Source organism: Neomonachus schauinslandi, chromosome 7 (assembly GCF_002201575.2).
Source record: "Neomonachus schauinslandi chromosome 7, ASM220157v2, whole genome shotgun sequence".
NCBI classification, from domain to species: Eukaryota; Metazoa; Chordata; class Mammalia; order Carnivora; family Phocidae; genus Neomonachus; species Neomonachus schauinslandi.
Genome location: NC_058409.1, coordinates 407515 through 431640, shown reverse-complemented (window position 1 = coordinate 431640; position 24126 = coordinate 407515). Strand labels below are relative to the sequence as shown.

The 24126-nt window shown below is 39.8% G+C and overlaps 1 protein-coding gene across 1 annotated transcript in view; it reads right to left on the bottom strand.

Annotated features, from left to right (window-relative positions):
* The window catches only part of NLRP3 (NLR family pyrin domain containing 3), a 46626-nt gene that overhangs the window by 14849 nt on the left and 7651 nt on the right, over positions 1 to 24126 (bottom strand). Inside the window, exons 6-8 of the mRNA XM_021689895.1 lie at positions 23569 to 23742; positions 21222 to 21392; positions 19538 to 19708 (exon numbers count right to left, since the gene is read on the bottom strand). Coding sequence (XP_021545570.1) covers positions 19538 to 19708; positions 21222 to 21392; positions 23569 to 23742 — 516 coding nt within the window. The remainder of the gene's footprint in view (positions 1 to 19537; positions 19709 to 21221; positions 21393 to 23568; positions 23743 to 24126) is intronic.

The window sequence follows — 24126 nt, the reverse complement described above, 5'->3', positions numbered from 1 at the left end:
TCTCTTCAACAAATGGTGTTGGGAAAATTGGACAGCCACATGCAGAAGAATGAAACTGGACCATTCTCTTACACCACACACAAAGATAAACTCAAAATGGATGAAAGACCTAAAAGTGAGGCAGGAAACCACCAAAATCCTAGAAAGGAAATCAGGCAGCAACTTATTTGACCTCGGCCATAGCAACTTCTTACTAGACACATCTCCAGAGGCAGGGAAACAAAGGCAAAATGAACAACTGGGATTTCATCAAGATAAAAATCTTCTGCAGAGTGAAGGAAACAATCTACAAAACTAAAAGACAACCTACAGAATGGGAGAAGATTTGTAAATAATATATCTGATAAAGAGTTAGTATCCAAAATCTGTTAAGAACTTATCAAACTCAACACCCAAAAAACAAATAACCCAGTTAAAAAATGGGCAGAAGACATGAATAGACATTTTTCCAAAGAAGACATCCAGTTGGCCAACAGACACCTGAAAAGATGTTCAATATTACTCACCTTCAGGGAACTACAAATCAAAACCACGATGAGATACTACCTCACACCTGTCAGAATGGCTAAAAAACACAGGAATCAACAGATGTTGGCAAGGATGTGGAGAAAGGGGAGCCCTCTTATGCTGCTGGTAGGAATGCAAACTGGTGCAGCCACTCTGGAAAACAGTATGGAGGTTCCTCAAAAAGTTAAAAATAGAACTACCCTACAACCCAGCAATTGTACTTCTAGGCATTTACCCAAAGGATACAAAAATACAGATTTGGAGACACCTGGGTGGCTCAGTCAGTTAAGCGTCTGCCTTCGGCTCAGGTCATGATCCCAGGTCCCTGGAATCGAGTCCTGCATCAGGCTCCTTGCTCAGTGGGGAGCCTGCTTCTCCCTCTGCCTGCCACTCTCCCTGCTTGTGCTCTCTCTCTGACAAATAAATAAATTTAATTAAAAAAAAAAAGGAATGTTAGATGGCACTTCAGCACTATGATTGGGAGCCATTTAAAAAAAAAACAAAAAACAAAAAAACAGATTTAAAGGGGCACATGCACCCTGATCTTCACAGAAGCATTATCAACAATAGCCAAACTATGGAAAGAGCCCAAGTGTACATTGACCGATGAATGGATAAAGATGTGGTGTATATATACACAGTGGAATATTGCTCAGCCATCAAAAATAATGAAATCTTGCCATTTGCAATGACATGGATGGAGCTGGAATGTATTATGCTAAGTGAAATAAGTCAGTCAGAGAAAGACAAATACCATATGATTTCCCTCATATGTGGAATTTAAGAAACAAGACAAATGAGCAGAGGGAAAAAAAGAGAAAGAGACTAATCAAGAAACAGACTAATCAAGAAACAGACTCTTAATTATAGAGAACAAACTGATGGCTACCAGAGGGGAGGTGGGGGGATGGGTGAAATATGTGATGGGTATTAAGGGGTACACTTGTCATGATGAACACTGGGTGTTGTGTGGAATTGTTGAATCAGTATATTGTACACCTGACACTAATATAACATGGTATGTTAACTAACTGGGATTAAAATAAAAACTTAAAAAGAAAAAATATATTAAAAAATTAAAATTAAAATCAAAAAAAAAAACATAGTTGAACTAAACAACACCATCAGTTAACTGGATATAATTCATATCTATGGACTACTTCATCAAACAGCAGAGAAATATACATTCTTCTCAAATTCACATGTACCACTCACCAAGACAGACTGCATTCTGGGTCATAAAATATATCTTAACAAGTTTAAAAAATAGAGGCACCTGAGTGGCTCAGTCAGTTAAACATCTGACTCTGGGTTTTTGGCTCAAATCATGATCTCATGGGTCATGAGGTCAAGCCCTGCATCTGGCTCCATGTTCAGGGGGTGGTCTGCTTGGGGATTCTCTCCTTCTGCCCCCCTCCACTCACACACTCTCTCTCTCTCTCTCTCATTTGACAGAAACAGAGAGAGAGAGCACGAGTGGGCAGAGCAGTAGGCAGAGGGAGAGGGAGAAGCAGGCTCCCCACTGAGCAGAGAGCCCGATGCAGGGCTCCATCCCAGGACCCTGTGATCATGACCTGAGCTGAAGGGAGATGCTTAACCAACTGAGCCACCCAGGCACCCCTAAAAAAAATAATAAGTTTAAAAAATAGAAATCAGACCACAATGGAATGAAACTAGAAATAAATAATGTAAAGATAGCTGGAAGATTCCAAAATATGTGGACACTAAACAACACACTTCTAAATAAAACATGGGTCAGAGAAGAAATCTCAAAAGGAATTTAAAAATATTTTGAACTAAATCAAAATGGAAACACAACATATCAAGATTTGTGAGATGCAGCAAAAGCAGTGTTTAGGTGGAAATTTATAGCATGTATTAGAAAATAATATACTGGAAAATATTCGATATTAGATATGAGAAAGGAATAAAGATCTAAGGTTCCACCTTAGAAAACTAGAAAAAGAAGAGCAAGTTAAGTCCAATGTAAGCAGAGAAAATAATGATAAAATTAGAGCAGAAATCAATGAAATTAAAAACAGCAAATTAAAAGAGTAAATCAATGAATCCAAAAGCTGATTTACTGAAAAGGATAATAAAATTGACAAACCTCTAGCAAGGCTAGAAAAAAAAGAGGACACAAAGTACTAACATGAAAATAAAAGAAGGAAAATCTCTACAGATCCAAAGAATATTAAAAGGATAATAAAAGAATCCTATAAATAATCCTTTGCCCACAAAGTTAATAAGCTAGATAAAATGGACTAATGCTTGAAGAACACAATCTGTCAAACTTACACAAGAAGAAATAGACAATCTGAATAGGCTTTTATCTATTAAAGCAATCGAATCAATAATTAATAAACTTACACACAATTCACACACACATACATAAACACCAGACACACATTATTTCACTGGTGAATTCTAACAAATATTTAAGAATGAAATTTTACCAATTATCTACATCTCTCTCAAAAGAAAGAAGTAAAAGGAATACTTTCAAACTCATTCTATGAGACCAACATTAACTTAATATCAAAACCAGACAAAGATATTACAAAATAAGAAAATTACAAATACCTCTTATACTGTAGGTGCAAAAATCTCAACAAAATATTACCAAATTGAATCCAACAATGTTTAAAAAGAATTATACACCACAACCACATGGGATTTATCCCAGCTATGCAAGACCGAATCAACCTTTGAAAATCACTTAACATTTAAAAATAAATTAATATAACTCATCACATCAAAAGACTATAGAAGAGAAATCACATGATGATATCTTGAATGAGGAAGAGCATTTGACAAAATTCCAATACTCATTCATGATCAGAGTATTCAGCAAATTAGAAATAGGGAACTTCCTCAATTTAACAAAGAATACCTACAAAAAAATCTTCTGCTAACAACATACATAGTGGTGAGGAACTCAAAGCTTTCCCACTTAAATCAGGAAAAGACAAGGATGTCCCCTCTCCTTTAATTCATCATACTGGAAGTCCTAGCTAATGCAATAAGACAACAAAAGGAAAAACCATAAAAAGTATACAGATTAGAAAGGAATAAATAAAATTGTTTGGAAATGGCATGATCTTTTACATAGAAAATCTGAAAGAATTTACTAAGAAACTTTTAGAATGAAAAGTGATTAGAGGAAGATTGCAGGATATGAGGTTAAGATGCAAAAATTAATCACTTTCCTATATATTAACAATGAAAAGTAGAAATTGAAATAAAACACAATACTATTTATATCAGCACCCCAAAAAGACAAAATACTGGGTACCTAACAAGATACATAAAAGATCCATATAAAAAAAAACTACAAAATTCTGATGAAAGAAATCAAAGAAAAACCAAATAAATGGACAGACAGTCCATGTTCATGCTTAGAAGACTCAATGTTGTCAAGACTCGTTGAGTCTTGTAACCATGAATATGGACTGTCTGCCCAATTTTATCTATAGATTTAGTGCTATTTCAACAAAATCCCAGCAAGTGTTTTTAAGATACAAATTGATTCTGAAGTCTATATGGACAAGCAAAATACCCAGAATAATCTACACAATATTGAAGGAAAAGAACAATTTCAGAGCACTGACGTTACTGAACTCCAAGAGTTGCTATAAAGCAACAATAATGAGGACAGTGTGGTACTGGCAAAGTAACAGACAAACTGATCAACAGAATAGAATAAAAAGCTCAGAAATAGACCTACATAGTCAACTGATTTTTGACAAAGGAGCAAGGACAATACAATGGACCAAAGTTAATCTTTTCAACAAATGGTGCTGGAACAACTAGACATCCACGCAAAAAAAAAAAAAAAAAAAAAAAATGACTCGACACTGATCTTAATGCACTTCACATGTAAAAATATTTTTTAATTAACTCAAAACAGATCTAAATGTAAAACACAAAATTATAAAACTCCTAGAAGATAACATGAGAGGAAACCTAGATCATCTGGTGCTTGACAATGACTTTTTAGATACAATCCCAAAGGCATGATGCAGGAAAAAAACATAATTGCTAAGTTGGACTTTATTAAAGTTAAAATTATCTTCTCTAAGATACTGTCAAGAGAATAAAAAGACAAGCCATACTGGGAGAAAATATTTCCAGACATATCTGATAAAGGACTGCTATTCAGAATATACGAAGAACCCTTAACACCCAATAAGAAAATAAACAACCTGATTTTAAAATGGGCCAAAGACCTTAACAGACACCTTACCAAAGAATACACACAGATGACTAATAAGTTTATGAAAAGACACTCTACATCCTAAGTCATCAAAGAAATGCAAATTAAAAACGAAATATAGTCGACTACATGCACATTACAATTGCCACAATGGAAAACTGACAATGCCAAATGCTGCTGAGGATATGAAGCAACACGAGTGCTCATTCATGGTGTTGGGGATGCAGAATGGTCTACACCCTCTTCAGAAAGCAAGTTTGAGGCTTCTTGAAAAACTAAACATCCTTTAATTACATGATGCAGCAATATCTCTCCTTGATATTTACCCTAAGGATCTGAAAACTTATTTCCACGCAAAAACATTCACACAGATGTGTATGCCACCTTATTCATAAATATCAAAACTTGAAAACAAGAGGTTCAATAAGATGATGGAGTAGGAGAAATTCAGAAGATGGTCTCAGAGTAGGAGGACCCTACTCTCATTTCTTCCCATGAACACAATTAGATAACTATCAAATCATCGTAAATACCCCAGAAACTGACCTGAAGACTGACAGAGCACACTGTACAACTAAAGGGACATAGGAGACCACATTAAAGAAGATGGGAAGGTCGGAGACATGGTTTGGGGGAGAAACGGGTCGTGGGTGCCTGGTGGGGAGGGAGCCATAGTCACAGAGAAGGGTCAGAGAGAGGGGAGCACATAGGGGAAAGTACCAGGAGAACGATTCCCCAAAGGCATTGGCTGGGAAAATGAGAGGGGCTGAATTTGTCAGCAGGCTTGACTGGAATACAGACTGGAGGGTGCTACCCTACTCCTGGAGAGAATACAAGCAAACAACATAGGAGTAGATGTCATTGAAACAGTGATCTGAAAATGCTTGGGGCAAACAGTGGGGCAATTATTCCCTCTTCTCGGAGCACTTTCCTGAAGGCAACATTCAAGGAGATGCCTCTCCAGGAAAAAAGGAGATGGCTAGTGCCATTTCCCTCCTCCATCCCTCAGCATAAACACAGAACCACCTGAAGAAAGCAAGGCAGCACCCACAATGGCTGCCTAGCCTGCTTACACCAAGACCCACAGCCCTGTGCTCTGGAATGACTGCCCTTCTCAGTAAAGCTCGCCTCACTCTCAGCATGGTGGGCCCCTCCCCCCAGAAGACCACACATAGCCCTGCCACATCTCCTGACCAGAGAGTTCTGCAGGGCCCCTTGATCTCATGGAAGTGCTGTCAGGTCTCATTTCACAAGCAGACCAGAACACACCATGTTAAAACTCACCACATGCAAGTCAGAGACCAAACGCTGCCCACAGCAAGCAAGCAGTGCTTCTTCAGATGACTGGCCTGAAGGGTGGAGAAGCCAGAACACAACAGCACAGTGCACGCCACACACACCAGAGACACTGAAGCACCGGGCCCTGGACACTACATGACTTCTTCATAAAGCCATTACTCCCAGGAGCAGAAAACATAATGGGCTTTTCTAACACAGAGAAGAAGGCAGAGTCTTAGACAAAATGCCAAGATGGAAGAATTTATCCCAAATGAAAGAACAAGAGAAGGGATGGCCAGAGATCTAATTGAAACAGATATAAGTAACATGTGTGGTGGAGAATTTAAAGCAACAATCATAAGGATACTGACTGGGCTTGAGAAAAGAAGACATCAGTGAGACCCTTATCACAGAGGTAAAAGTTAAAAAGAATCAATCAGAGATGAAGAACACAATAAACGAGACTGGAAACAGATTTGATGCAATGAACAGCAGGCTGGAAGAAGTAGAGAAAGAAATTCGTGGCATATAAGACAAGATAATGGAAAATAATGAAGCCGAAAAAAAGAGAGAAAGAATTTTGGAACGTGAGAATAGACTTAGTTAACTCAGTGGCTGTCATCAGTTATAATAACATTTGTATTGTAAGAGTCTTAGAAGAAGAAGAGAGAGAAAAGGGGGCAGAAAACTAATTTGAGAAAATTATAGCTGAAAACTTCCCTGATTTGGGGAAGAAATCCAGATCCAGCAGGCACAGAAAACTCCCATCAAAATCAACAAAAGCAAGCCAACACCAAGATATATTGTAATTAAATTTGCAAAATATAATGATAAAATATCCTAAAAGCAGCAAGAAAAAAGAAGTCCTTAACTTATGAGGAAAGACTCATCAGGTTAGCAGCAGATCTCTAAGCAGAAACTTGACAAGCCAGAAGACAGTGGCATGATATATTCAACGTGATAAATGGGAAAAATCTGTAACCAAGAATATTCTATCCAGCAAGACTATCATTCAGCATAGAAGGAGAGAAAGAGTTTTCCAGACAAACAAAAACTAAAGGAGTTTGTGATTACTAAACCATCCCTGCAAGAAATATTAAAAGGGATTTTTTGAGGGCAAAGGAGAAACCAAAAGTGGCAAAAACGAGAAAGACTCAGAGAAAAATCTCCAGAAACAATGACAAAATCAATATAAAATGGCAATAAATATATATTTATCAATAATTACATAGAAAGTAAATGGACTAAATGCTCCAATCAAAACACAAAGGGGTCAGAATGGATAAAAAAAAAAAAAAAAAAACAAGATCCATCTATGTGCTGCCTACAAGAGACACATTTTTTTTCAAGTTTTTCTAATTTCCATTTTATTTTTTATTATTATTTAAATTCAAGTTAGTTAACATATCGTGTAGTATTGGTTTCAGGAGTAGAATTTAGGGATTCATCACTTACATATATTACCCAGTATTCATCCCACCGAGTGCTCTCCTTAATGCCCATCACCCATTTAGCCCATCTCCCACCCACCCACCACCCCTCCAGCAACCCTTAGTTTTTCTACAGTACAAAGACTCATTTTAGACCTAAAGACACCCGACGATTGAAAGTGGAGAAACATTTGTCACCCAACTGGATGCCAAAGAAAACTGGAGTAGAAATATTTATATTGGACACCTGGATTTTAAAACAGACTGTAACAAGAGAAAAGAAGGGCACTATATCATAATAAAGGGGACAATCCATCAAGAAGATCTAACAATTGTAAATATTATGCACCTAACATGGGAGCACCCAGATATATAAAACAATTTATAACAAATATAAAGGAACTAATTGCTAATAATACAATAATAGTAGGGGACTTTAACACTCCACTCACAGCAATGGGCAGATCATCTAAGCAGAAAATCAACAGGGAAACAATGGCTTTAAATGACGCACTGGACCAGATGGACTTCACAGATATATTCAGACATTGCATCCTCAAACAGCACAATACACATGCTTTTCAAGTGCAAATGAGATATTCTCCAGAATAGATCACATATTAGGTCACATATCAGGCATCAAAAAAATACAAAAAGATCATTGGTATGGAGTAACAAAAGACCCTGAATAACCAAAGGAACCTTGAAAAAGAAAAGCAAAGCTGGAGGCATCACAATTCTGGACTTTGAGTTATATTACAAAACTGTGATCAAAACAGCACGGTACTGGCACATAAACAGACACACAGATCAATGGAACAGAATAGAAAACCCAGAAATGAACCTACAACTCTATGGTCAACTAATCTTCAACAAAGCAGGAAAGAATGTCCAATGGAAAAAAGTCTCTTCAACAAACGGTGTTGGAAAAAGTGCACAACATCATGCAGAAAAATGAAACTGGACCACTTTATTACACCTTACGCAAAAATAAATTCAAAATGGATAAAAGACCTAAATGTGAGACCTGAAACCATAAAAAAATCCTAGAAGAGAACACTGGCAATAACCTCTTTGGTCAGCCATAGCAACTTCTTTCTAGATGTGTCTCCTGAGGCAAGGGAAACAAAAGCAAAAATAAACTATTGGGACTTCATCAAGATAAAAAGCTTCTGCACATCAAAGGAAACAATCATGAAAACTAAAAGGCAACCTACGGAATGGGAGAAGATATTTGCAAATAACATATCTGATAAACGGTTAGTATCCAAAATCTATAAAGAACTTCTCAAACTCAACACCCAAAAAACAAATAGTCCACTTAAAAAATGGGCAGAAGACATGAATCAATGTTTTTCCTCAGAAGACATACAGATGGCCAATAGACACATGAATAGATGTTCAACATCACTCAGCATCAGGGAAAGACAAATCAAAACTACAGTGAGATACCACCTCACACCTGTCAGAATGGCTAAAATCAACACAGGAAACAGGTGTTGGTGAGGATGTGGAGAAAGGGGAACCCTCTTACACTGTTGGTGGGAATGCAAGTTGGTACGGCCACTTTGGAAAACAGTGTGGACGTTCCTCAAAAATTTAAAAATAGAACTACCCTATGACCCAGCAATTGCACTACTGGGTATTTACCCAAAGGATACAAAAATACTAATTCAAAGGGACACAAGCATCCTGATATTTATAGCAACATTATCTACAATAGCCAAATGATGGAAACAGCCCAAATGTCCATTGACTGATGTATGGCTAAACAAGATGTGGTATAGATATACAATTGAATATTATTCAACCATAAAAAAGAAAGAAATCTTGCCATTTGCAGTGACATGGATGGAGCTAGAGAGTGTTATGCTAAGTGAAGTAAACCAGTCAGAGAAAGGCAAATACCATATAGTTTCACTCATGTGTAGGGTTTTTTTTAGTTAAAGATTTTATTTATTTATTTGTCAGAGAGAGAGAGAGAGAGCACAAGCAGGGGGAGCTGCAGGCAGAGGGAGAAGCAGGCTCCCTGCTGAGCAAGGAGCCCGATGTGGGACTCAATCCCAGGACCCTGGGATCATGACCTGTGCTGAAGACAGATGCTTGACCAACTGAGCCACCCAGGCATCCCTCATGTGCGGAATTTAAGAAACAAAACAAATGAGCAAAGGAAAAAAAGAGAGAGAGAAACAACCAAGAAACACTGACGGTTACCAGAAGGGAGATGGGTGAGGGGATGAGTTAAATAGGTGATGGGGATTAAGGAGTGCACTTGTTGTGATGAGCAATGACTGTTGTATGGAAGTGCTGAATCCCTATATTGTACACCTGAAACTAATATTACACTGTATGTTAACTAACTGGAATTTAAATAAAAACTATAAAAAAAAGATGATGGCGTAAGAGGATCCTGAGTTCATCTTGTACCATGGACACAGCAACAGATACATCTATACAACTAAACTCTGAAAATAATTGGAAAACTGGTGGAAAAGACATTCCACAGAGAGGAGGCCAAGTGGAAACAGATAGCAGGCATGGAGGCACAGTCAAGAACCAAATGCCTGGCAAGTCTCACCACAAATGACAGGGACACCACGAGCATGGGGGACTCAAACTGGGAAGACAAGTAACCACAACATCTGGCTTTGAAAGTCAGTGGGACTTAACTCTGGGCATTTTAAAAATCAGCAGACGCAACTTCAGGAGAGCCAGAGGACAACAGAAAATTTAATCCTTGCCCTAAAATAACCAGCACTATAGAAGTACCTGGCTGGCTCAGTCAGAAGAGTGTGTGATTCTTGATAGGTTTGTGAGTTTGAGCCCCATGTTGGGGGTAGAGATTACTTTAAAAAAAATTTTTAATATTTTTAAAGATTTTATTTATTTATTTGAGAGAGACAGAGAGAGCACTGGTGGGAGAAGGGGCAGAGGGAGAGGGAAAGAACCCCAAGCCGACTCCCTGCTGAGCAGGAAGCCCAACACGGGCTCAATCCCACGACCCATGAGATCATGACATGAGCAGAAATCAAGAGTCAAGACACTTACCGACTGAGCCACCCAGGTGCCCCAACTTAAAAATATTTTTTTTAAATAGCCAGCATGAAAGATAATTTAGCCCAAAACACAGCACAGAAGCAGAAGTTGAAAGTGTCTGCTGGATGGGGGGAGCCTGGGTGGTTCACTAGGTTTTTGGCTCAGGTCATGGTCTCAAGGTTGTGAGATTGAGATATGTGTTGGGCTCCACACTCAGTGGGGAGTCTGCTTGAGATTCTCTGCCTCTCCCTCTGCCCCTCCCCCCTTTTAAATAAATAAATAAATAAATAAATAACTCTTTTTTAAAAAGTGCCTGGGGTATATGTGAAAGAGATTTATTTACTTATCTAAGATCATGTCTGGAGGGGCAGTGGTCTTCAGAAGATTTCTGTGAGTAAGAGTGTTAGTGGGCACCATTTCTCTGGAAACTAGCCGGAGCCAGCACTAACATTCTCCACCTATCTTGCTAACACTGCATGTCCTGCTCCGTGTTCCCCTACAGATCCACGACAGCCAAATCACCCCCCTCAGCAAGTGTCCATCCAAAGTAGCTGCCCCACCACAACCAGCAAGCAGCCCCAGCCGGGACCTGCACCCCTCTGAGGTGACTCTTGCCCTGGGGAGATAGGGAAATAACCCCGCACACCAGTGTAGCCACAGTTTCATCAGCTAAGCCTATTAGCTGGCTGCACAGGAAGAATGTCCTGCCTTTCCATGCACCCACATCTGTGGCAGAGAGGCTAAGTCCAGAAAACTAACCTGATTGTTGACCCCACCTACCTATGAGCCTGCAGCAGCCTCAGAAAGCCCCTCAACAGAGCAGGAACCAAACCCCATCCACTGCACCCACAACAGGCACAAGAAGGTGTATGCAGCCCACATAGAAGAACACACCTGGAATGCCTGGTTCTGTTAACCAGGAGCATTGCATCATAGGGAGTCACATGATCTTTCGTACACAAGGTCACTACTTTCAAGACCAGGAGATGTAGCCAACCTCCTTAATATATAGAAACAAACACAGAGAGTCAGACAAAATGAGAAGAAAAAGGAATATGCCCCAAATGAAAGAACAAGACAAATTTACAGCAAAAGAGATAAATAAAACACAAATAAGCAATATGCCTGATAAAGAATTCAAAGTAACAGTCATAAAGATACTCACAGGACTTGAGAAAAGAGTGGATGAACTTAGTGAGAAACCCAACAAAAAGATAGAAAATATAAAAAAGAACAAGCCAGAGATAAAGAATTCAATAGCTGAAATAAAAAATACACCAGAGGGAATCAACAGCAGATTTAAGGATGCAGAGTAATGGATCAACAATCTGGAAGACAAGGTAATGGAAAACAACCAAGCTGAACCATAAGAAGAAAAAAGAAAAAGAAAAAATTACAATAAGTGAAAGGAACTCAGCAACATCTTCAAGCATAACATTCACATTCTAGGGATCCCAGAAGAAGAACAAGAACATAGTTGAAGAAATAATAGCTGAAAAATTCTCTAATCTGGGGAAGGAAACAGACATCCAGGTCCAGGAAGCACAGAGAGTTCCTAACAAGATGAACCTAAAGACATTCACACAAGAACGCATAACAATTTAAATGACAAAAAAGTAATGATAAAGAAAATTTTTTAAATTTTCAGCAAAAAGGGCGCCTGGGTGGCTCAGTTGGTTAAGCGACTGCCTTCGGCTCAGGTCATGATCCTGGAGTCCCGGGATCGAGTCCCACATCGGGCTCCCTGCTCAGCGGGGAGTCTGCTTCTCCCTCAGACCCTCCCCCCTCTCATGTGCTCTCTTTCTCATTCTCTCTCTCAAATAAATAAATAAAATCTTTAAAAAATAAAAATAAAAAATAAAATAAAATAAATTTTCAGCAAAAGGATTTCAGGCCAGAAGATAGTGACATGATTTATTCAAAATGCTGGAAGGAAACACTCTGCAATCAAGAATATTCTAACTGGCAAGATTATCATTCAGAATAGAAAGAGAGACACAGTATTTTCCAGATGAACAAAAGTTAAAGGAGTTCATCACCACTATACCAACCTTACAAGAAATGTTAAAGGGGTTACTTTCAGTGGAAAGAAAAAGCCATAACTAGAAGTAAGAAAATTATAAAAGAAAAAAATTTCACAGATAAAAGCAAACATTCAGTAAAGGTAGTAGACAAATCACTTATAAGTCAGTATGAAGGTTAAAACATGAGAGTAGTAAAATCAATTACTAAAAATGATATAAATATCAGTCAAGAGATACACAAACTAAAAAAAGAAATAAAGGGCGCCTGGGTGGCTCGGTCGTTAAGCGTCTGCCTTCGGCTCAGGTCATGATCCCAGGGTCCTGGGATCGAGCCCCGCATCAGGCTCCTTGCCCTGCTGGAAGCCTGCTTCTCCCTCTCCCACTCCCCCTGCTTGTGTTCCCTCTCTTGATGTGTCTCTCTCTGTCAAATAAATAAATAAAATCTTTTTTAAAAATTTAAAAAAATAAAAGAGATAAAATATGACATCTTATACATACAACATGGAAGGGGAGTAAAGATTTAGTGCTTTTAGAATGTGTTCAAACTCAAGCAACCATCAACTTAATATAGGCTGCTATACACATAAGATGCTATATATGAACCTCATGGTAACTACAAATCAAAAACCTATAATAAATACACAAAAAAAAATAAAAAGAAATTAATTGAAACATAACACTAAAGAATGCCATCAAACCACAAGGGAAGAGAGCAAGAGGACAAGAAAGGAACTACAAAAACAACCAGAAAACAATTAACAAAATGGAAATAAATGCATGCTTATCAATAACTACTTTAAATGTAAATGGACTAAGTACTCCAATCAAAAGACATAGGTTGACTGAATGAATAAAAAAAAAATATAGACCCATCTACACATTGCCTGCAAGAAACTCACTACAGACCTAAAGACACATAGAGGCTAAAAGTGAAAGGATTGAAAAACATACCATGCAAATAGAAAAAGAAAAAAAAGCCAGGGTAGTAATACTTGTATCTGACAAAACAAACTTTAAAGCAAAGATTGTAACAAAAAAACAAAAGGCACTATATAATGATAAAGGGAACAATCCAACAAGAGGATAAAACAATTGTCAATTTCTATGCACCCAGTACAGGAATACCTAAAAAGGAAAGCAGTTATTAACAGACACAGAGGGAGAAAATGAGTGTGATTCAATAATACTAGGGGATTTTAACACTCCAATTACACCAATGAATAGATCATCCACACCTAAAATCAATGAGAAAACAGTGGCTTTGAACAACACATTGGACCAGACGGAGCTAACACATATATACAGAACATTCCGCCCAGAAACAGCAGAATACACATTCTTTTCAAGTGCATATAAAACATTCTCCACAAGACAAACCTCAATACATTTAAGAAGTTTGAAGTTATATCAAGCATCTTTTCTGACCACAACAGTATAAAACCAGAAATCAATTACAAGAAAAAATCTGGGAAGCACCAATACATGGAGTTTAAACAACATTCTCCTAAACAATGAATGGGTCAACCAAGAAATCAAAGAGGAAATTAAAAAAAAAAAAAAAAGACGATGGACTCTGAAAAACAAACTGAGGGTTCTAGAGGGGAGGGGGGTGGGAGGATGGGTTAGCCCGGTGGTGGGTATTGAGGAGGGCACATTCTGCATGGAGCACTGGGTGTTATGCACAAACAATGAATCATGGAACACTTCATCTAAAACTAATGATGTAATGTATGGGGATTAACATAAGAATAAAAAAATTTAAAAAAAACATGGAGACAAAAAAAACACACCAATCCAAAATCTTTGGGATGCAGCAAAAGCTGTTCTAAGAGAAAACTTTCCTTAAAGATTTTATTTATTTATTTGAGAGAGTGAGAGAGAGACAGAGAGAGAAGGAGCAAGGGGAGGGGCAGAAGGAGAGGGAGAAGCAGACTCCCTGCTGAGCAGGGAGCCAGACTTGTGGGGCTCGATCCCGGGACTCCAGGATCATGACCTGAGCGGAAGGCAGACACTTAACCGACTGAGCCACCCAGGCGCCCCTCTAAGAGAAAACTTAATAGCAATACAAGCCTACCTCAAGAAACAAGAAAAATCTCAAATAAGCAACCTAATGTAACACCGGAAAGAGCAAGAAAAAGATGAACTAACAAAGCTAAAAGCTAGAAATAAGGAAATAATAAAGATTAGAGCATAAATAAATCAAATAGAGACTAAAGAAACAGTGGAAAAGATCAATGAAACCAGGAGCTGATTCTTTGAAACTATAAACAAAATTAATAAACCCTTAGCCAGGCTCATCAAGAGAGGAAGGAGACTCAGATAAATGAAATCAGAAATGAAGGAGAAAAAACAATGGACAACACAGAAGTATAAATGAGTATAAGAGAATTTTATGAAAACTTATATGCCAACAAATTGGACAACCTATAAGAAATGGATAAATTCTTAGAAACATAAGTGTCCAAAATTGAATCAGGAAGACATAGAAAATTTGAACAGACCAATTAATGAAATTAATCAGTAATTAATGAAATTTTATCAGTATTCAAATAATTACCAACAAACAAAAGTCCAGGACCAGATAGCTTCACAGGTGAATTCCACCAAACATTTAAAGAGGAGTATTGCCTATTCCTCTCAAAATATTCCAAACAAAAGAAGGGAAGGAAAACTTCCTAATTCATTCCCTGAGGTCAGCATTACTCCGATACCAAAACCAGACAAAGACACTACCAAAAAAGAGAGAGAGAGAGAACTACAGGGCCAATATCCCTGATGAACATAGATGAAAAAATTCTCAACAAAATATTCAACAATATAGTAAAAAATCATTCATTATGGTCAAGTAGGATTTATCCAGGGATGCAAAAGTGCTTTGATATTTACAAACCAAGCAATGTGATACATCACATTAACGAGAGAAAGAACAAAAACTATATGGTCATCTCAATACATGCAGAAAAATCATTTGACAAAATACAACATAATTCATGATAAAAACTCCCAACAAAGTGGGTTTAGAGGGAATACACCTCAACATAATAAAGGCCATATGTGAAAAACACAGCTAACATCATATTCAATTGTGGAAAACTGAGAACTTTTCCTCTAAGACCAGGAATAAGACAAGAATGTCCACTCTCACCACTTTTATTCAACATATTACTGGAAGTCCTAGCTGCAGCAATCAGACAAGGAAAAAAAAAAGGAATCCGAATCCAAAGTTGTAAGGAAAAAGAAATACTTTCATTATTTGCCAATCACATGATACTATATATAGAAAACCCTAAAGAATCCACCAATAATAAAAAAAAAAACCTATTAGAACTGATAAATGAATTCAGTAAAGTTGCAGGATACAAAATTAATATACAGAAATTGGTTGCATTTCTATACACTAATAATGAAGGAACAGAAAAAGAAATTGAGAAAAACTATCCTATTTAATATATCATATGATTTCACTTATATGTGGAATCTAAAAAACAAAACAAATCAACAAATCAACAAAAAACAGAAACAGAATCATAAATATAGGGAACAAACTGGTGGTTCCCAGAGGATGGGGGAGGTTGGGGGAGGGTGAGCAAAATAGGTGAAGGGGATAACTTCTGGTTATAAAAAAAAAATTAGTTATGGGGATGAAAAATACAGCATAGAGAATATAGTCAATAAAATTGTAATAACTTTGCATGGTGACTTTATCATGGTGAGCATAGCATCATGTATAGAATTGCCAAATCACTTTGTGGTACACCTAAAATTAATATAACATCGTGTGTTAACTCTACTTCCATTAAAAAACAAAACAAACAAACGAAAACAGTAGTTGCTAGGGATTAGCAAAAGGGAGGGATGAAGAGTCCAAGCACAAAGGATTTGGGGGCAGTGCAAGTACTTTCTGTAATACTATAGTAGTAGATACATGTCATTTTACACTTGCCCAAACTCATATGATGTACATAACCAAGAGCGAATGCCAGTGTAAACTGTGCACGTTGCGTGATTATGGTATGTCATTCAGTCATCAACTGTAATGAATGTCTCACTCTGGTCAGTGATGTTGATAACGGGGGAGGCTCTGCATGTGTGGGGGCAGAGGGCATGTGGGACATCTCAGTACCTTCCTCCCAATCCTGCTGTGAATCTAAAACTGCTCTACGGCATAGAAATCTGTTTTAAAAAAAAAGCTAATGAGCTATACTTGGGTTTAAGACCTGTTTTCAGAGCCATCTCTAAACACATTGTTTCTGAAGCTAAGGGGCATATAAGAGTTCCCAGGGAATGTACCAACATCAGTAAAAAAGAAAACCAGTGGTGAAATCCCCAGACCACAGGAAGAGAAGTCAATGTAGGACACAGAGAAGCAGAAGCTATAAAATTAGCAGGAAAGACTGAGCAATGCCCCAAAAACAAGAGAGAAGAGTTTCAGGAAGATGATGAGCAGGATTATAGGCAACAGACATCAGCTAAAATAGAGACTGGGAAGGATGTATAAGTCAGAACCAGGATCCCTGAGGGCCAACTGAGAGTCTATGCTCTGGGCCTCTTCACTTCTATTCTTTCCCTGGAGTATTTCTTTTTCCCTGGCTCCTTCATGGCTCACACTTTGACTTCAGTTAGTACCTGATCCCAAGTCGCTCAAGAGGCGTTTGCTGAACACTTGTGCAAGAAAGCAGGCCTCACTGCCAACTCCAGTTTTTATTATACCACTTACAGGTATTGTATATGGTTTGTCTATTACCCAATGTCTGCTGCCCCCGTAAGAGTGTTTGTGAAAACTGACTCTTGGTCTGTCTTACTCACTGCAACTGTCAACACCTACAAGTGAGCCCCGAGGAGGCCCAGAAATAAAGGGGCCAAAAGATGTCCGTGGAACAAACCAGGAGTAGAAGCCAAACTGCTGAGATAGAGTAATAAGGAGAGGATATGGAGGCATGGAAGATGGGGTTTTTCAAGGAAAGAGATACGGTGATATGTGAGGATGGGTTGATGGGACAGGGAGAAGGATGTTGTGAACATATGTAGGTTGTAATGATGAATTAATGGATTATTCCTCATTAAAGGCCCTTCCTGCTGTATTTTGTCTTGGTGCTCATCTGGTTGGTATTTATATCAGTAATGTGAATGAAGACATTTACAGTTTGCTTGTTGTAGGTAGAGGTAACAATGACAGAATCACAATCCAAAAATGCCCAAACAATCCATCAGAAGAAAGATAAGATGAGAGCAGGATGTAGAAGCCCCCTAGAAAGCCCACCAGCAACACATCATGAGTCAGTATTTCCCTGGAGTTAAGGGAGTAGGCAGGGGGTCGCACTGGGCTGTGTCTGCGTTGGTTCCCCTGCCTTCTATCCAGGTGTCCTTGGGCAAAGGTCTTAAGCTCTCTTGGCTTCATTTTGGAGACACGGATATCTACTTGGCATAATTTTTATGAGGTCAGCTGAGGTCATCCGTGTAAAGATCATGGAAGAGCCATGATACATGTGTAAGCACATAATTATCAGTAGATATTTTTGTGTCATCATGAGAAATATGTTTAGTCTTTGTCCCCAGTTCCTGGCACAGAGTTTCTAAAACCCTTGGAATGTCCTAAGTGGAGCAGTCTCTTTTGTTATTCAAAGGAGCCCCTTCTGATCACACCTGAATTTATAGTAATGAGGTGACTGAAGGTGGCTCCCTTAGATGGCCTTAGGATGGGGCTGGTCACCAGAATGATCAAGTGATTGGCAAAGTGGAAATTTCAGCCCATCCACCAACCTTGAGGAAGGAGAAAGGAGGAAGGCTGGAGATCAAACTCTATAAAGTCTCTTGAACAAGGAGATTTGGAGACCTTCTGGGTTGGTGAATGCATCCATATGCTGGGAGTTTGAAATGCCCCAACTACATGGGGACAGAAGCTCCTGTGCTCCAGATCCTTCTAGACCTCACCCTATATGACTCTTCATCTGGCTGTTTATTTGTATTTTTTATAATATCTTTTATAATAAATGTAAATGTAAGTTGTGTTTCCCTGATTTCTGTGAGCTGTTCGGGCAAGTTTTCAAACCTGAGGAGAGGATTCTGGAAACCCACAGTTCATAGCTGAGTCAGAAAGAAGCACAAGTAACTTGTGCCCATTGCTTGCATTGGTATCTGACATTGCCAGTGTGGGGAGGGTGCAGGACTAGGCCCTTAACCTGGGGGTCTGTGCTACCTCTGAGTTTATAGTGTCAAAACTGAATTGACTTGTAAGACACCCAGTTGGGGTCCACAGAGATTTGGCTGTTAATGTTAGAAAACACGCCAGAATTTCACACTATTATTTACTGCAAAATTCCAATATGAACTTGTAATCTGATGTGATGGCCAGAAACATAAGGAAGTCAGAGCCCCCTGCCTCCCCCGTGACAGTTACAGTCCACCGTACATCTTTAGGAGTATCAGGTTCAGGTCTGGACAATGTACTTCAAACAGGGACATGAACAGAACAGCCCTTCCCTAGGACAGCATGACTATGTAGGTGAAGACGTGAAGCTACATCCTTCTTGAGAATTTAGAGATGTCGAGGCAAGAGACGAGGAGGCCTGGAGTGTGAGTGTTGTCTCTGGGGAATTGAGATCAACACCTTTCAGCAGAGCCCTGGGGAGCAGAACAAGGACCAACACGCAGAAACCAAAGAAGGTGCTGCGTAGAAATAAGAACTCTCTCCTAATGCAGTGGCCACATTGTGCAGCAATGGCTGGTGTGCTCGGAATGTCCACACGTGAAACCAGTGACTATGCATGTGAGTGTCTGAGAAGCAAGTGTTTCCCTCAGTGGGGGATTGAGCTGAACAGTCCCTAGGGTTTCTTTCAACTCTAAGAATCTCTAATTCTGTAGTCATAAATACCTTACTAGTAGAAGGTAGTATCTCCTGCTTCCAAGCACTTCATATACTGTCTCCTCCAATCTCTACCCTCAAGTGTCTGATCAACCTATTTTAGAGCAGCCCCCATCCATGTTTCCCAAGCAATACATCCCTGAAGAGAAGGGACTTTTCTGCTGAGACACCAATGAAGACTTACCCCAGTTTCTGCAGCTTACATTGTGGATGCTTTGCTTTTTCACATAAAATTCCAACTCCTGCGTCTCCCAGGGCATTTTCCCCCAAGTAGAGTCTGGTCAGGGACTGGCTGGTGCTCAGGACGGATGCAAGGTCCTCACAACATGCTGAGGTGAGACAGCAACCGACCAACCTTCCACAGAGACGGCACAATGTCATATACTTTTCTCGCCTCACCGTCTGTGAGGCATGGAAGTACCTGCTCTGATGCTGCCCCCAGTCCAGTCCACTCACGGGAAAAGTGTCCAACCCGTACATTAACTGTTCGTTTCCTTTTGTTTGGTGTTACAGCAGGTAAACACCTTCCAAGCCCACGCCAATACCCCATCTTTTCAGCTCCCTACACCTGTTTTTATTGTGGTAAGATATACATAACATAACATGTACCACTGTAATCCTTTTTAAGTGTACAATTCAGTAGCATTTAAGTACCTTCTCATTGCTGTGTAGCTGTGACCACCATCCATTGCCAGAAGTTTTTCATCTTTCCAAACTGAAACTCGGTACCCACTGAACACTAACTCCCCACTCCTCCCTCCCCCAGCCCCTGGGACCCACTATTCTATTTCTTGTCTCTATGAATTTGACTATTTTAGGTCATTCCTGTAAGTGGAATCATACATATCTGCCCTTTTGCGTATGGCTTATTGTAATTAGTATAACGTCTTCAAGATTCATCCATGTTGCAGCATGTGTCCGAATTCCCCCGAAGGCTGTATGCATGTACATTCCACATTCCCCCACCCCCAACCCCAGCCCCCTACCACATTTTTAATCCATTCATTCATCCATGGGTATTTGAGTTGTTTCTACTTTCTGGCTATTGTGAATAATGCTGCTGTGGACACAGGTGTACAAATACATGTTTGGATACCTGATTTCACTGTTTTTTATATATACCCGGAAGTGAAATTGCTGGTTCATACGGTAATTCTACATTCACTTTTTTGAGGAACTGACGTACTGTTTTCCGCACCAGTTATACCATTTTACATTCCCACCAGCAATTATGATGGTTCCGATTTCTCCTCACCCACCCTTGTGTTTTGTTGTTTTGTTTTTTTATAATAACCATCCTAATGGGTGTGAATTGGTCCTACCATTTTCAAGTGTTTTCTCTTTTTTTAATTTTATTATGTTATGTTAGTCACCATACATTACATCATTAGTTTTTGATGTGGTGATCCACGATCCATTGTTTTCATATAACATCCAGTGCTCCATGCAGTACGTGCCCTCCTTAATACCCATCACCGGGCTAACCAATCCCACCATGTTTTCTCTTATTCAAAATTCAAGTCTCCCAGAAGCATTTAGTGAAGGGCTGCATAAAATATCAAGTGTCTGCATCGTGTTAGCACCTCTTTTCCTGTTTGGTGTGGAGACCAAGAGTTTGTCATAAAGTCCCAAAACCGTTCTGGAGCAATGCATTTCACTGGTTGTATTTTCTCAGCTAGACTGTAAACACCTTAAAAGTGAGCATGATTAATTTGATTAAGTTCCTTTCTAAGGCTTAGTTTGTGGCTCTTCCCACAACAAACATTGAATTATTGATGAACACCTGGAAATCTTCTGAGCAGTGAAGGCCATCATGGATCATTGAAGCCCCAGCTCATTCTTTGAGAAGGAAAATAGCTCAGACTCACCAAAGCTTCTTCAGATTGCAGAATAGATGTCTCAGCCCCACACAAAGAAGTCTAATTCCAAAGTCTCCCAGGGTGTTGTGGCTCAGGTCCAATTCCACCAGCTTCTGGTTGCTGCTCAGGACCGAGGAGATGTTGAAGCAGCACTGATAGGAAAGGCAACACTGCCGCAACCTTCATGCCAAGTACAGAAGCAGAAAGCGTCAGAACACAGGCCGCTTCTGTCACTGCCTTCTGGTTTATGCTTGTTTTCAGCACCAAACGGGGGCATTTGTGGTCTCATGTTACAAAGGGAAAATTTTAAGGAAAGTTAGGTGAAAGTGTGATCTTATCAGAACTCCTATACGCAGCTCAAGACATTGTGAAGTTACCTCCCAGGCTCACGAGCTACAGCCTGAGACCACAACTGCTGAGTGCGTCAGTGAACCCCCTCCATAAATAATGGTCAGCTCTCCGGTGTATACTGCATGTCCCTGTTTTATAAAGGAACACGGTGGTGAACCTGTGTGTTCCACCTCTGTATCACATGTTCCTCACTGTGAAAATCCTCAGGTGGACACTGTTCTCTCTGGGGCTTTACCCATCTACTTATCTTTGTCAATCTTGTCCCCATCCTTCTGTTTAATGATTAAATCCCAGCCCTCCACCTACACTGAAATAGCAGGAAGCTTTAATTCTTGATTTGATTTACAACCACACACACACACACACACACACACACACCATTATCACCATCACCACCACCAACAACAACTACTAGATGTCCCTGTCAGAGGAACAAGAACAAAATTCTCCTTTCCAGTTGAATAGTTCATCGTCCTAGCGCCTGTTAAAAAATCTTCCTTTCTACCCCTATCTTCACACCAACTAGAGGTAAATGCATGACTAAACCTCTGTTTACCTGCAAAATATCTCATCATCACCCATGTCTCCCTGTTTGTGTCTCATTCTCTGGAATCACACAGGGGCACCCACCAGGGCAGTGGGGAGACTGGCATGGGATGGAGACAGAGAGGCAGGTGAAGAGCCAAAACCAGCCAGAGCCTTGAAGGCAAGAAGAGGATTTGTAATTTATCAAAAGAACAAAGAGAAAACATTTAAGCCAGGGAATGGCATAATCAAAGTAGAATTTTCTAAATAACCCTCTGACTTCTGTATGGGAAATAAATTTATAAGTGGTAAAAGTGGACGTGGGGAGACCAAACAGTCAGTATTCATTCAGTATGTATTTTTAAGCATTAATGTGTGCTAGGACACTTGTCCAGACATTGTAGAGACAGTGGAAAGATGAACACAAATCCTGCCCCATGAAGCTGATGGTCTTGAGGGCCATTGCAATATCCTGGCAAACAGTCATGGTTGCTGGGCCTGAGCTACTGGTTTGTACAGGAGATAACTGATAAGGTTGGTGTTGCGGTGGGTATGGTGATCAAGAAAGGGATGTGTGGAAAATACCCTGGAGTGATGGGCTTTAGCGCTGGCTGTGTAGCTCATCACAAATGCAGATGTGTGATGGAAGAGGGTTTGTGGGTTGGCCCAGAACCCGTATCTCCAATTGGGGAATGTGAGTCTGATTCACAGTGTGAGCCCAGAGCAAGCACTCTTTACTAAGAAAGCTGAAAGAGATTCCCTGTGACATTTCAACCTATACAAAATGTTTTGATGGGGTCCAGCCCAAGTAGCCATTGTATCTGATGAAACTCTCCAATTCTCATCTATGATGATGGCCAGTGAGGAAAGGGAAGATATTGAAGGTCATGCACTTTTTGTCATTATCACCAACAAATGGCTTAGTTTCAGTTCCCCTTCATTCTTCCCCATTTGAAACTTCCCAAACAACTGGCCTCCAATCCATTCTACTTTCCCACTTGTTATGGGCTGAACTGTGTCCACCCCTCCAAAAAAATCATATGTTGAAGTCTTAATCCCTAGAATTTCAGAATTGTGACTATATTTGGAGATCAGCTTTTAAAGAGTTAAATGAGGACAGGCCTCAATCCAACCCAACTGGTGTCCTTGAGGAGATCAGACATGAACACAGAGACCATGTGAAGATACAGGGAGAAGACCACCAATCTGGAAGCCAATAAGAGAGGCCTCAGGAGAAACCAACCCTGCTGACACCTTCATCTTGGACTTCCAGCCTCCAGGACTATGAGAATATGAATTTCTGTTGTTTAAGCGTCTTGGTCTCTGGTACTTTGTTATAGCAGCCCTAGAAAACTAATAAACCACTGATCTGGACCCTGAGGTCTTCCTCCAGTCCTCTATGTCACTCACAGATACAAACACACACACACACAGACACACACACACACACACACACACACGCACGCACATAGGTTCTTACCACAGTCTCCGAATATTACAGCCAGGATGCTGGAGCATTTCACATAATACCTTTATCCCTGGGTCCCCCAGAGCATTGTCACTGAGGTTCAGTTCAGTGAGGTTCAGTGAGTTAGTGCTCAGGACCGAGAAGAGACCCTGCCAAAGGCTGACGGTGACATGACAATTCACCAACCTAGAAATTGTAGAGAAGGAAGAAAGAAAGAAAGAAAAGAAAATCAGGAATGGCTGGCACCAGTTCAGACAAAGACCTCCCAAGGGTTAAGAACTGACTCAGAACCAAAGATTGCCTACTGAGGAATAACAAAGGTCGAGGGCAGGGGGGAGGCCTGGTAAGATTGTCCTGCACACCTTATTATGGAAACAGCATGAGTCTGACTGGCTGCCTTTGCACACCCTCCAGCGCCTCCCTCAGATGTCTTTCCCCTCCCCCTGTCATCAGTAAGGGGGGACTGTCATGGGCGCTGTCATGCCCATGGGCTTGGACACTCTGCTAAGTGATCCAGAGACCACATTGTGAGATCCAGATCTCACATTGGCTGCATAATAGCATCAGCAA